The sequence below is a fragment of the Microcebus murinus genome, chromosome 11 (genome assembly GCF_040939455.1).
Source record: "Microcebus murinus isolate Inina chromosome 11, M.murinus_Inina_mat1.0, whole genome shotgun sequence".
In the NCBI taxonomy this organism is placed as follows: domain Eukaryota; kingdom Metazoa; phylum Chordata; class Mammalia; order Primates; family Cheirogaleidae; genus Microcebus; species Microcebus murinus.
In genome coordinates this window covers 44144751-44158870 of record NC_134114.1, presented here as the reverse complement: position 1 = coordinate 44158870, position 14120 = coordinate 44144751, and the positions used below count along the sequence as shown (strand labels likewise).

The 14120-nt window shown below is 34.9% G+C and overlaps 1 protein-coding gene across 1 annotated transcript in view; it reads right to left on the bottom strand.

Moving 5' to 3' along the window:
- Positions 1-14120, bottom strand: part of ZSWIM6 (zinc finger SWIM-type containing 6) — a 179777-nt gene that overhangs the window by 20879 nt on the left and 144778 nt on the right. Inside the window, exons 5-6 of the mRNA XM_020289985.2 lie at positions 4818-4997; positions 198-374 (exon numbers count right to left, since the gene is read on the bottom strand). Coding sequence (XP_020145574.2) covers positions 198-374; positions 4818-4997 — 357 coding nt within the window. The remainder of the gene's footprint in view (positions 1-197; positions 375-4817; positions 4998-14120) is intronic.

Genomic DNA, 14120 nt, shown 5'->3' with positions numbered 1-14120 from the left:
TTCTCCCAAAATACTATTAAAAAGGCACGAGAAACCATTTCTGAACTTGGATTTGAATGAAAAACTCAGCTCCTATTGCCAAGCATTCATCCATCTCCCATTGAATCCCAGGATTCTCCACCTCCCACTCCAATAATGCTATAGAAACTAAACAAAGAAGTAAGTCATGGAAATGTCTTTCCGGTTTGGCCACTTACCATGCCAGAGGGGCCACCCGCGGGAGTCAAAGAGGGAGTTTTCAGTGTCGTCATGGTAACAGTAGTTGGTGTATAGGTCACTGCTGATAATGTGCTGCAAGTGGCTATCCTGCCAGTGGAGATCACATGCCTCGATGGCTCGGGTGAACACTGTCCGATGTGGCCTGTTCGATGAATCTGTTTTTTCCACAATTCAGAAAGCCGTGTCAGCTATTATTCACATGTAAATAAATCAGTCATACCATTCTGTGGCCAGATGTTCATGAACACACCCACACACATTGTCCTGCACCCCTAAACAGAAGGGTGAATACTCTCACATCCTAAGTACTAGAAGGCAAGTCAGCCCAAAGAGCCACCATTCACTCACTTTTTTTTTTATCAAACACAAACATTCTGCAGCCATTAAAGCTAAGGTTAAAGGCATCCTGCAAAAAGAATCTTCAAGTCTAGTTTCCATGCCAAATACACTGAAAGGAGGCACAAAAATCACATGAAAACTCACTGCTCCCCACTTCTGAGGTGCCGTGTGGGTGGGCTGCCCCGAGGGGATCAACAGCTCTCACAAACACTATGCAAGAGATGCGACACCAGCCATGGAACCTTTCAGGAATATGCAGTCAGCCTTTAAAGATATGCATAAGGGTTGTGCTTTTGGTTGTATTTTTTAACTATATTGTGCGGTTTTGCACAATTAAAACTATTATGCTTCTTGGGATATAATGATTAAATGCCACTATATATCCCAAAGGGCATAAAGGCATATATTTAACATTTCACAAAGCCACACAACATAGCTACAAAACAAACCAGCGCACTTACCTTGCCCCTACAGGCTGCCTCCTGACTCCTGGGCAGGTTCCATGGCTGGTGTGATGTCCCCAGCATAGTGTATGCCGGGGCATCACAAAAGAGCAGAGGCATACACTCCGAAGAGGGTTCAAGTTTCAGGACCTGACGGAGAAAAAAAATGTTTGGGGAATAAAGGATATTCTTACCCCAACTCCTGGGCTTATTCAATTCCTAAGGATGATATGCTTCACATTCTACCTGCAATCCCACCCTTGGGTCCCTACTCCAAACTTACCTTCACAAACCATAGTAAGGCTCAACTGGAAATCAGGGTAACAAACTATTTTTATTTATGTGTACCTAGCTCAAGTCTAACCCTTCACTGTTATGAGAATTAAATGAGAAGCAAACTCTGGAGCTTCCTTCGTTGGTAAGGTTTCATCTTCCTGTCACTGGACCTTTGGCTGAGCACAAACACAAGGGAAAATACAAAAATCAAAGAACAACTGAATTGAGAAGAAGAGACTGGAGAATTCATTTAGTCCAACTCCTTTATTCTGCTGATGGAACTGAAAAGCGAGAGAAGGAAAGTGACTTGCCAAGGTCACACAACCAGGCAGTGGCAGTCGGGATCAAAACACAGATATCCTTACTGCACACTCAGCTAATTCAGCTGCTCAGAAAGACTTTGGGAAGGTCTTTAACAGAGAGACATTACTTCAGTTTGTTTGCACATCAACTTCCATATCTGTATCTGAATGGCAGACATATCAAAATGCTTAGATGATACATAATTTGAGAGGTAAAATTAATGATGCATCTGTTATGGCCCCTGCCCAGACTGCATGCTAACAGCAGACAGATGTATAAACTGCAAATGGGAAGGGTGAGCCTACAATTTAAAGGGCCTTTTGAACCTATTAGAGCTTTATGTTGAGCTGAATAAATATACCCATATCTAGAAACAAACTGGTTCCAAGACCTCTCATAGTCAATTGATCAAATGTACCAAAATCCAAGTATAACCTAAGTATTTTAAAGTGGCTTTGTCATTTCATTTATTTTGTTTCACTCAAATCATAGAAACAAAATTTAAAACTAAAATGAGACTTTGAAAGAGCAACTTATATTGTCATGTATGTATTAATGAGCTAACTTCTGCCTGATGACCTGTGGCACCAATAATAAAAGCAAGTTGTAGAATATGATTTCATTTTCACAAAATAAAAACCTGAGCTTCCCATATGTGTATATGTGACTATACAAGTAAAGAGAAATGTAGGGGACACACACCAGGCTTTTAACATTGTTAGTTCTAGGAGACCAATAAAACCAATGATAACAAAAAAGGCTAAATACTCACAAAATGATATTTAAATGAAAACATAGGATATAAAGTCCTATAATTACATGGAAAACACAAAAATTGAGTATGCATCTAGACAATGACTAAAAAGATAAACAAAAATATGGTTTGACTAGGTATCAAAATTATGGTTGGTTAATTTTTTATCTTGGATGTCTTTGGTTATTCAATTTTGTAGTGAGATTGAAAAAAGCAAAATAGATTATCTTGACTAAAGTTCTAAAATGATAAATACACAAATTAGTAAGACTTGTTAAATAATGTATGTGTAATATTAACACATGCTGACTAAAAAACACTTGGGAAATTCAGAAAAGTATAAAAGGAGAGAAAGTCTTAGTTCTTTTATCAAAAACGAATAAAATTTAAAAATTGGCTATCATTCTGGTATATTCCAAAAAAACAAAATTACTTTTTCAAAGAGTATAGATTCTAATATTGTTGTTATTCATTAATTCTAACAAATTATCTCAGCAGAGGCAGGGCCTGATAAGCCCTTCATATTCACTCTAATGCGTAAACACATGGATTCTGTCCACAGTCCTTACCATGTGCACAGTCAGTCCAGTTGCAGTGGCATGGCTGCTGGAATCTGCTGGCCACTGCAGGCTCCCCTGCTGAGTAGAGGCAATGCAGGTGTAAGCACCAGATCCCCTTTGTAGGGATGTCTCATCTAACAGCCCCTCAGAAGGATGTGGGGGTATTCTGCTAAAAGCAGGTACCTATAGGCATAACAATTATAAATATTGCTAGGTCCTGATTTTGTACTACCTGGGCCAAACCATAAGTGAAATGAACTATTTAATCTAGAGGCTGGACCACTTCTCACTCTCTTTCTAATGCCACAGAATATTCATGTTTAACCAATAGTAACATAATAAATGGAATTTAAAAAGTAAAGTGTAAAACGTTAGTATGGCAGTCCCAAAAAGCAGGAGGGAGTGAAATGAAGAGAAACCTCTAAGCATAAGTAGAAGGGAATAAAAGTTATTGCCTATGTAGATGTAGGCATACCCTTTCCTAGCAATGGAAGAGAATAAATGTTGAACAGCTAAACTTAATTCTGAGCGAGGACGTTGGTACTTTAAGACAGAAGTCTGCCAACCTCCTTATCTTTGCAGCAAATTAATAAACTTCTTTTTCCTTCTCATAAAAAACAAAAAAATTCTGAGCATCTGGAAAAAAACTAAGGGTATGAGGGGTACATTTATTTTCTTTGAAGCTACTAAATAAAATCATCATAGGCAACAAAGATATGATAGATTTCAAATACTGAATTCTCAACGCAAGTATCTCTAGATAAAGTAGAGCCTGACAATCATCTTTCATAAGTCCTAACAGTTCTTTTTGATTTGAAAAGTCTCTAGAGAGTAATATATATCATTTTCTTTCTTTGTAGAGACTGAAAACACTATGCTAACATCATAGTCAAACTCAGCACACTGTCCAGCTCTTTCTAGTAGTACCAACTCCTATGTGGCCGGCACATAGAGAATGATGGTCTTGATTCTAGATCTATCTGACATTATTTAATTCTCATGTTGTTTCTATCATGACTTTAAATTAGTCTTTCAAATTTTCTCCAAAAAAACCAGTCACAAAATCATGTAAAAATAATGACATGAATTAGTGAATAAAATTTTTATTTGCAAAAGTTAACTATTTAAAAAATTGGTTTTAAGAAGGAGGAAAAAATTATGCAGTGGATAGAGCAGAAATGGAGCCAAAGAAGGGTTTTTAAAAAGATGTGAGGGACTTGAGCTGAATAAATGGATCCAATAGAGAGGAAAAGCTAAAAAAACAGGATAGAAATGAGAGACAGAGGTTCTTTTGGAAATATCTGGGAGCATTTCTTAGTAGTCCCAAAGCTCAGAGGGCACTACTAGCCTACTACTAGTGGGGACAAGTATGCTAGCCAACCCTTCAAAATGAAGAATTTTCCCAGTCCAAATGCCAACAGCATTCCATGCCCATCAGTTGAATCATAGTTTCCTTGCCACATTTTAAAACCAAAAATTTTTAACTGATTAGATTATACAGAAGCTCAAATATGAATTGACCAACATAGATAAAATCACATAGTTCCTTAAGTCTCTCAATACTTTCTTTTACAAAGTACTGTATTTACCCACTCTACTCCATGATTTTTAAATTAATAAAGAAAATTCAAACTGAATCACTAATAGGCTATTTTTAACACATACTAATATATATAAGTATTATATCCATCTGTATTCTGAGGATATTTTTTAGAAGTGTACAAATATCTCAGGTAAAGTTAAAACACACACACATACACACACACACACACTCTCTCAAAGTCAAATATATTAAATCCTTGAGTTACAGTAAGTTCTTATATGGGTAAAATCATTTTCCCAGATATATTGTAAGAAACCATTATAAACATATATGCACAACTAAGCAGACACAAATTGAGCAGAACATTACTGTGGACTCACCTTGGTTGGCATTTGCACCCTGAGGCAGAGCGTTGGTTAAGTTGGGTAATTCGCTGCCATGATTTCCATCTTCCCATGGACAGACATCAACACTGTTCCACTTTTTCAGCTGTTTTAGCCAACTGGCTTTCTGCTCCAACTTGCAGTGGGGGTTTAAAACTATACACATCCACAGAGCACCTAATTTAACAAGTGAGAGATAAGTAAGTTTTTAAAAATCATAAAAACATCCAATTCTAGTGGCTAATGACAAATTTTAAACCACTTCAAAATGGAGCCAATTTTCTTTAATGCAAGCCATAAATCTCATATAGAGTTCAATAGGAGAAGTGCAAAAACCCGAAGTTTGAACCAAAGATCCAAATACTGTTACCACATAAAGATGAAATATATTTCAAAAATGCTAATTGTAATCACCTTCCTACAAAAAAAGCCAAAAATATATACAACCCTATGGTCCAGTTTACAAAAAGATTTACAAACAGATTCTATGAATAGATGCTACAATATATCACTCCAAATGATGCTGCACAAAAATTAAATTTACTTTCCAAGATTACTTTTTACAATAAAATCATAAAGGAATATAATAGACACAAAGAAACAAATTCTAATCTATAAGAATTTCAAAATTTACTGTATCTATCAGTATACACATCTATGTGTCAATGAAGTGTGAAGAGTTTTGGGCAAAAAAAGCCAATAACACAGATCTTTTAAAAATAAAATTCACTTAAACATTCGTCTCTAAATGATTTAATCAGGAATTGATCTTTACATGAATAAAATTACCAAATTTATGTCTTTATATGAATAACATCACTAAATAGTAATCAAAATTTCAGTAGTTTTTCAAAGGAAAAGCAATAATGAATTTAGAAGAAAGGCATAACTTATAATTGAATTAAGGTACATAAATTTATTATTCCTTTCTACATTCTTCAAAGAGTTATTAGCAAATTCAAGCAAGTATCTCACATATTTTAAAAGTCCAGGTTTTACTTTACTAATTTCAAAACAAGACAGATTCCAGTACTCTAAAGCCATTCACAACACTTTTTCTTTGAAAAGGTACATGTGCATGCCTGTGTGCGTTTTAATCAGTTATTTTAGCAAGTGAATAATAAAGGTAAAAATCATCACTGTTTATCTGTCAAAAAGAGATCTTTATATTCTTCCTTGCTGAAAATTAGCAAGTTTCTTCAATTAGAACATCTGTTATTAAAAATATCAAATAAGTTTTACCAACAGGAAACAAAAATGGCCACAACCTTTCTAAGTCACAGATATTTACAATCAAAAAGGGTTGGCTAAGCCCAACCAAGAAACCAAGCCCCAAATATATCATAATCAAATTGCTGAAAAGCAAAGATGAAGGGGGAAAAATCTTAAAAACAGAGAAAAACAAAATACTATATATAGGTGAACAGTGACTCAAATTCAGATTTCTCATCAGAAATCACATAGTACAGAATAAAATAGGGAAAATATCTTCAAAGTGTTAAAAGAAACTCAAATATCAATCAGAATTCTAAATATAGAGAAAATATCATTTAGGAATGATGATGATGTATAAACATTCTCAGATCAAGGAAAACTTACAGTATTTGTTGTCAAGAGACATGTTCTAGAAGAAATGGTAAATTCTTCAGGCTAAAGAGAAATAATACCACAGGGAAACTTGGAACTTTAGGAATAAAGGAGCAATAAAAATAAAAAATATTTGAATAAATATACTATTTTGCCCTTTTAAGTACTTGAAAAACAACTTTTTCAAGTTTAAAAAAAGATACTTTTTCGAGTATCTTTTTAAAGATACCTTTAAAAAGGTACCTTTACTATAATACTGATATCACTAGGAAAAAAAACAGGAGAGACAAACAAAATAGACAATAGAAGTTAAATTAAGTAGAAATTAAATTAAAATAAAATACTAAAAAAATTCAAATAATCCAAAACAAGCAAGAGAGAGGGAACAAAGGAACAGAAACACAGGGGATAAACAGAAAACAAATGATTAAATGCCAGACCTAAATTCAAGAACCACATTGCTAATTATATCAAATATAAATGGCCTAAACATACCAATTAAAAGAGATGGTCAAAATCAGATTGAAAAAAAAGGCTCAACTCTACATTGTGTTTAAGAAATGCACTATAAATATAACAATACGGATTAAATATAAAAGGATGAAAAAAGATACACCATGAAAACACTATCAAAATAAAGCTGGAGTAGCTATATTAGTATCAAAGCAGACTTCAGAACAAGGAATGCTACACAAGGGATAAAAAGTGTGACATTACATAATGATAAAAGGGTCAGTTTTCCAAAAAAGCATAGCTCTAAATGAGTATGCTGTACCTAACAACACTTCAAAATACATGCAGCAAAACTGACAGAATTCAAAGGAGAAACAGACAAACCCACAATTATATTTGGATACTTCAATACTGCTCGCTCAATAACTGATTGAAGGAGCAGACAGAAAATTCACAAATAACCTGAATAACATTGCTAGGGTTCGAATGTGTCCCCCAAAGTCCATGTGTTAAAAATTTAATCCACAAGGCGACAATGTTGAGAGGTAGGACCTTTAAAGGGTGAATTAGGTCATGAGGGCTCTGCCCTCATGAATGGATTAATGCCATTGTGGCCAGAGTGGGTTAGTTATCTCAGGAGTGAGTTCCTGATAAACCTATTATTGTGGCCCCCTCCCTCCCCTCCCTCCCTCCCTCCCTCCCTCCCTCCCTCCCTCCCTCCCTCCCTCCCTCCCTCCCTCCCTCCTTCTTCTTCTTCTTTCTCTCTCTCTCTCTCTCTCTCATGTTTTTCTTGTCCTTCCACTTTGTGCCATGGAATGATGCAGCAAAAAGGCCCTTGCCAGATACAGGCCCCTCAATTTTGGACTTCCCAGCCTCCTGAACTGTAAGAAACAAATCTCTCCTCTCTATAAATTACCCAGTCTCAGGTATTCTGTTATAGCACCACAAAAAGGGCTAAGACAAACACTGTTAACCAACTAAACCTAACTGACATTTATAGAACATTTCACCTAACATTAGCAGAAAAGACAAACAAAAACCTACTATTATAAAATGCACAAAGATCATTTACTAAGATAGTCCATACTCTGTGCCATAACACAAACTTTGACAAATTTTAAAAACAAATTATACAAAGTATATTCTCTGACATAAAAGAATTAACCCAGAAATCAGTAATAGGAAGATATTTGGAAAATTCCCAAATATCTGCATATTAAACAACATCACTTCTAAAGAACTCATGAGGCAAAGAGGAAGTCAAACACAAGAGAAATCAGAATATATTTTATACTGAATAAAAATAAAAATAAAATATCAGAATTTGTGGTATATGGCTAAAAAGTGCTTAGAGGAAAATTTATATTATTAAATGCTTATATTAGAAAAGAAAAGATTCAAATCAATAATCTAAACATCCACCTTAAGAAGACAGAAAAAGAACAAGAAACTAAAGCCAAAGAAAGCAAAAGAAATAGATCAGACATCCATGAGATTGAAAACAGGCAAGAAAAAATATCAACAAAACCAAAAGCTGGTTCTTTAAAAATATCAATAAAATCAATAAAGTTATATATAGCCAGGCTGACTGAAAAAAAAGGGAAGATGCAAACAACCAGATCAGGAATAAAAAGAAGGCACATCATTAAATATTCTAGCGGTATTAAAAGGCTCATTAGGGAATATTATGAACAATTTTATGCCCATAAATTCTACCACGTAGATGAAGTGGAAAAATTCCTTGAAAGTCACAAAATATCAAAGCTCACTCAAGAAATAATAACTTGAATAGTTATAAATTTATTAAAGAAATTAAATTTTCAGTTAAAAACCTCTAACAATACAGGTCCAGATGTTTCCCTGGAAAAGTCTACCAAACATTTAAGAAAGAAATAATACCAATTCTACACAAATATCTTCTAGAAAACAGAAGAGAAGGGAATGGTTCTCACCTTATTTTATGAGGCCAACATTATTTCCCTGATACTAAAACCAAACAAAAACATTACAAGTAAGTATACTACAGATCAACATCTCTCATGAACAGAGAAGTAAAATGCCTCAACAAAATATTAGCAAATCTAATTAAGCAATATCAAAAAAAGGACAATACACTACAACAACATACAGTTTATCCCAGGAATGCAAGGCTGGTTCAAAAATCAATCAGTGTACTTCACCATATTAATTGGCTAATAAAGAAAAACGATATGATCATCTCAACAGATACAAAAAAAGCATTTGACAAAATTCAAGATCTCTTCATGATAAATAAAGCTCTCAGCAAACTAGGCATAGAAGAGAACTTAATCTGATAAAGGGCAACTGCAAAAAAAAAAAAACCTCTACAGTAAACATAATGATAAAAGACTGAATACTTTTCCTCTAAAATCAAAACAAAGCAAAGATGTCTGTTCTTACCACTTCTATTCAGCATCACACTGGAAGTTCTAGCCAGGCCAATAAATCAAGAAAGGGAGGTTAAAGACATAGATTAGAAAGGATAAGATTACAAAGTTTCTATTCACACACAACTAACCTATGAAAAGCTCCTAGAACTAATAAGTAAGTTTAGCAAGGTCATACATACAAGGTAAAATGCAAAAGAACCCTCAAAACAAACAAACAAAACAAAACCTGTAGCTCTATATGTTAAATATAAACAATTGGAAATCAAAACTTACCCAAAAGATTTTGGTATCAAAAGCACCAAAAAATACGAAATATTTAGCTTATAATTCTAACAAAATATGTGCAGTCTTTATGTTAAAAACTACAAAACACCAATAAAAGAAGTCAAAGACGATCTTAAAAAGTGGCAAGTTACTATGGTTCATGGATTGGAAAATTCAATATTGTTAAGGTGTCAATTTTCCCAAAACTGATCTATAAATTCAACACAATCTCACTCAAACCATAGTAGGTGTTTGTATATGTATATAGATAAGAATAAAAGTAGAATAGCCAAAACCATTTTAAAGAAGGGCAAAGTTGGAAAAAGGATAAAGTTGGAACCATAGTACCTGAATTCAAGACTCTATGTGCACATAAGGAAGTAACATTCACCGAGTGTTTGGCAGGTGGGAGGGGATGGGTAAATTCAGACCTAATGAGTGTGGCGTGCACGTTCTGGAGGATGGTCATGCTTGTAGCTCTGACTCAGATGATGCGAAGGCAATACATATAACCAAAGTGGTTGCACCCCCATAATATTCTGAAATGAAAACTTTTAAAAAGTACTACATGCAAAAGTCTTAAGATTATAACTTTAATGTTGAATATTAAATATTTCTTAAATATAGATAATTAAGTTCCATTTGGTAAAGAGATCAAAAAGCCATATTTTGTCATTTATGATATCAAGTGTAATGGTCTTGTATTATCTATAACTGCTATGTTTCCTACAATGAGGGTTAGAGTTTTCTGGGTTTCTTAAACTACATAAAGCCTATGAAGAGCTGAAGTGTGATTATACTGGCTCTGCAAATATTGGGAAGAGTTATGAGTTTGCCATTAGTGTAAGAAAAGCTTCAAAATATATATGCAAATTTGGCAAATTGAGTTGGTTTTCCTCATGGTCCTATGAATAAAAGAGACATTTTAACAAAGCATAGATTCATAGGGAAAAAAGAGACTTCCTATAAAGTTACAGTAATCAAAACAGTAACTATTGGTGAAAAGGTAGACAGTGGAACTGAATAGAGATTTAAGAAATAGACCTACAGAAATACAGTCAATTCAAGGTTCAAAGTCAATTCAATGGAGAAAAGGTTAAGTCTTTTCAACAACTGGTGCTGGAATAATTTAGATGTCTATGTGAAAAAAATGAACCTAAATCCATACCACACACCTTATTAAAAAACTGACTCAAAATAAACTATGGTTTTAAACTTGTTATATTTAAAATTTAAAACCATAAAACGGCTAGAAAAAAATATAGGAGAAATCTTTGTGACCTTAGGATAGGCAAAGGTAATGTTCGATACAATACCAAAAACATAATCCAATAAAGATAAAATTGACAAATTGGGCTTCATCAAAATTAAAACTTTTTGCTATACAAAAGACAGAAAATGAAAAGACAAGTCACAGCTGGGAAAAATATTTGGGAATCATACATTTGACAAAAAGCATGCATCCTTCCACATAGATTTATTGCTTTTTCTAAAAAAAACCTTATACCAAGAATCTGTAAAGCCTTCTCAAAATTCACTAAGGAAATGAATAACCCAATAGAAGTGCCCCCCCCACCAAAAAAAAAGAGTTATCAAGCCATTGAAAAGACATGGAGGAAACTTTAATGCCTATTACTAAATGAAAGAATCCAATCTGAAAAGGCTACATACCGTATGGATCCAACTACATGACATTCCGGAAAAGGCAAAGCTATGGAGATAGTAAAAAGATCAGTGGTTGCCAGGGATTAGGGGGCAGGAAGGGATGAATAGGCAGAGCATAAAGGATTTTTAGGACAGTGAAACTCTCTGTTTGATACTGTAACAGTGGTTACATGCATGTCATTATACATTTGTCCAAACACATCAAATGAACGCCACCAAGAAGTAACTGCTAATGTAAACTATGGACTTTTGGTGATAATGATATGTCAATGTAGGTTCATAATTTGTAACACATGTATCACTCTGGTGAAGAATGTTGATAATTAGGGAGGCTATGAGTGGGGGCAGAGAACATATGGGAAATTTCTGCTTAACTTTTGTGAACCTAAAACAGTTCTAAAAAATAAAGTCTGTTTTTTTAGAAAAGGGCAAAAAATTTAGAACAGACACTTTACCAAAGAAGATATACAGATGGCAAATTATAAACAAAAACATACTTGACATCATCATCAGGAAAATGCAAATTAAAACCACAATGAGATGCCACTATATACCTATTATGATGGCTACAATTAGAAAAAAGTTTCCACATGACAACAACTACTGACAAGGATGTGGAGCAACTAGAATGCTCATAAATTGCTTCTGGGGGTGTAATATGGTAAAACCACTCTGGAAAACAGTTTAGCAGTTTTTCATGAAGTTAAATGTATATCTACCATATGATCCAGCAATCCCACTCTTAAGAATTTGCCCAAGAGAAATAAAAATTTATGTTCACACAAAAATTTGTGCATGGTTTCACATGGATCAATACCTAAGTGGACATACAGGAATAACATTTATCTGGTCTCAGGCAGATGGAGCGGGGAGGAGGGAATGAGTATATACACACAAAATGTGTTCGATGCACACCATCTGGGGGATGGACATGCTTGAAGCTCTGACTGGAGGGAGGGGGGCGCAAGGCAACATATGTAACCTAAACATTTGTACCCCCATAATATGTTGAAATTAAAAAAAGTGTGTATAAGAATTTTTCTAGTAGCTTTCTTTATAAATGCAAAAGACAGAAAACAATCTGAAAATGTCCTTTAACAACTGATGCACATTCATATAATACCTCTCAGCAATAACAACAAAACCCACTGATAAACACATAACATCTCGCTGGGCGCGGTGGCTCACGCCTGTAATCCTAGCACTTTGGGAGGCCGAGGCGGGCGGATTGCTCGAGGTCAGGAGTTCGAAACCAGCCTGAGCAAGACCCCGTCTCAAAAATAGAAAGAAATTAATTGGCCAACTAAAAATATATATACAAAAAATTAGCCGGGCATGGTGGCGCATGCCTGTAGTCCCAGCTACTTGGGAGGCTGAGGCAGAAGGACTGCTGAGCCCAGGAGATTGAGGTTGCTGTGAGCTAGGCTGACGCCACGGCACTCACTCTAGCCTGGGCAACAAAGTGAGACTCTGTCTCAAAAAAAACAAAAAAAAAAAAACAAAAACAAAAACAAAACCACATAACATCTCATGTGCATTATTCATGAGAAAGAAGACAGAATCAAAAGGGTGTGTATATACACACATACACACACACTTTATTATTCAATTTACATCATATTTTGGAAGAGGTAAAACTAAAGGGACTGAGAACAGATCTGTTGTTGCTAGGGATAGGAAGTAGGGACAGCATGAGGGAATTTGGAAGAGATGATAGAACCTTCTGTATCTTAATTATGGTGGTGGTTACATGACTATATGCATTTGTCCAAACTCAATACTGTAAACAAAAATTGTAGTGTATGTATTTTGTAATAAGTATTTAAAGTGTGCATTTTGTAGCACAGTAAGAACTGTACAACCCTAAAAATTAAATAATATTATTACTATTAATAGTCAATATTTATTGGGTGCCCACTGCATGGCTAGGCACTATGTTTAGGGCTTTGCCATCATTTCTCATTAACTCATTACTATTTCCATTTTAAAGATGAGTGTCTTAGTCCATTCAGGCTGCTATAACAAAAATATCATAAACCTGGTAGCTTGTAACAGCAAACATCTATTCCCCACAGTTCTGGAGGCTAGGAAGTCTAAGATCAAAGTGTCTGGTGAGAGCATGATCCTCACGGATGGTGCCTTCTTACTGTGTCCTCACGTGGTGAAAGGGGTGAACAAGCTCCCTCAGGCCTCTTCAGGGCACTAATCACATTCAAAAGGGCTCTGCTCTCATGATATAATCACATCCCAAACGCCCTACCTCCTAATGCCATCACCTGGCAGATTAGGATTCCAACCTATGAATCTGGCGGGGACAAACATTCAGACCATAGCAATGAGGAAACAACTCAGAGACGTTGAGGTCCTTAAAAGCAAGGTCCTCCTAAATATTCTTGGCAACTTTAAACAATGGCTTCCATGACTTTGAGGGGAAAAAAAAAGTCCACAAAACTCATCTTAGATTTGCATGCTTACATTTCTCTAATTAGAAAATTTCCATTTTGCAGAATGAGAAAATTTTTAAAAAGCCTTTATTAATTTGCCTGTAACATTCTTTTATTGCTCACCTCCCTAAAGAGAGGTTTCATCCTGAAAGGATGTTCTTAATGTTAGATTCAAGTTCAGAGCTATAATAGATATGGTCTTTTATCTTAACAGTCATCACTACAAAAGCTGTAATTAGCCTTAATAACCAAGTTAACCAAATTGAGTAAGTCATTCTCCAAATTTTATTAATTCTGAGTCCCACTTTGGGCATTTATCTCCTTCCCCTTCAACATGCCTGAAACATTTGTAGCTTTAAAAATACAGCTCTTTGATGATTAAACACTTCATTCTGCTGTCCTTCTGAAATATTAACCCTGTTAAGGACTCAGCCAAAAACAGGACAAGAGCTCAGTGAGAAATCAGCATTTTCAGC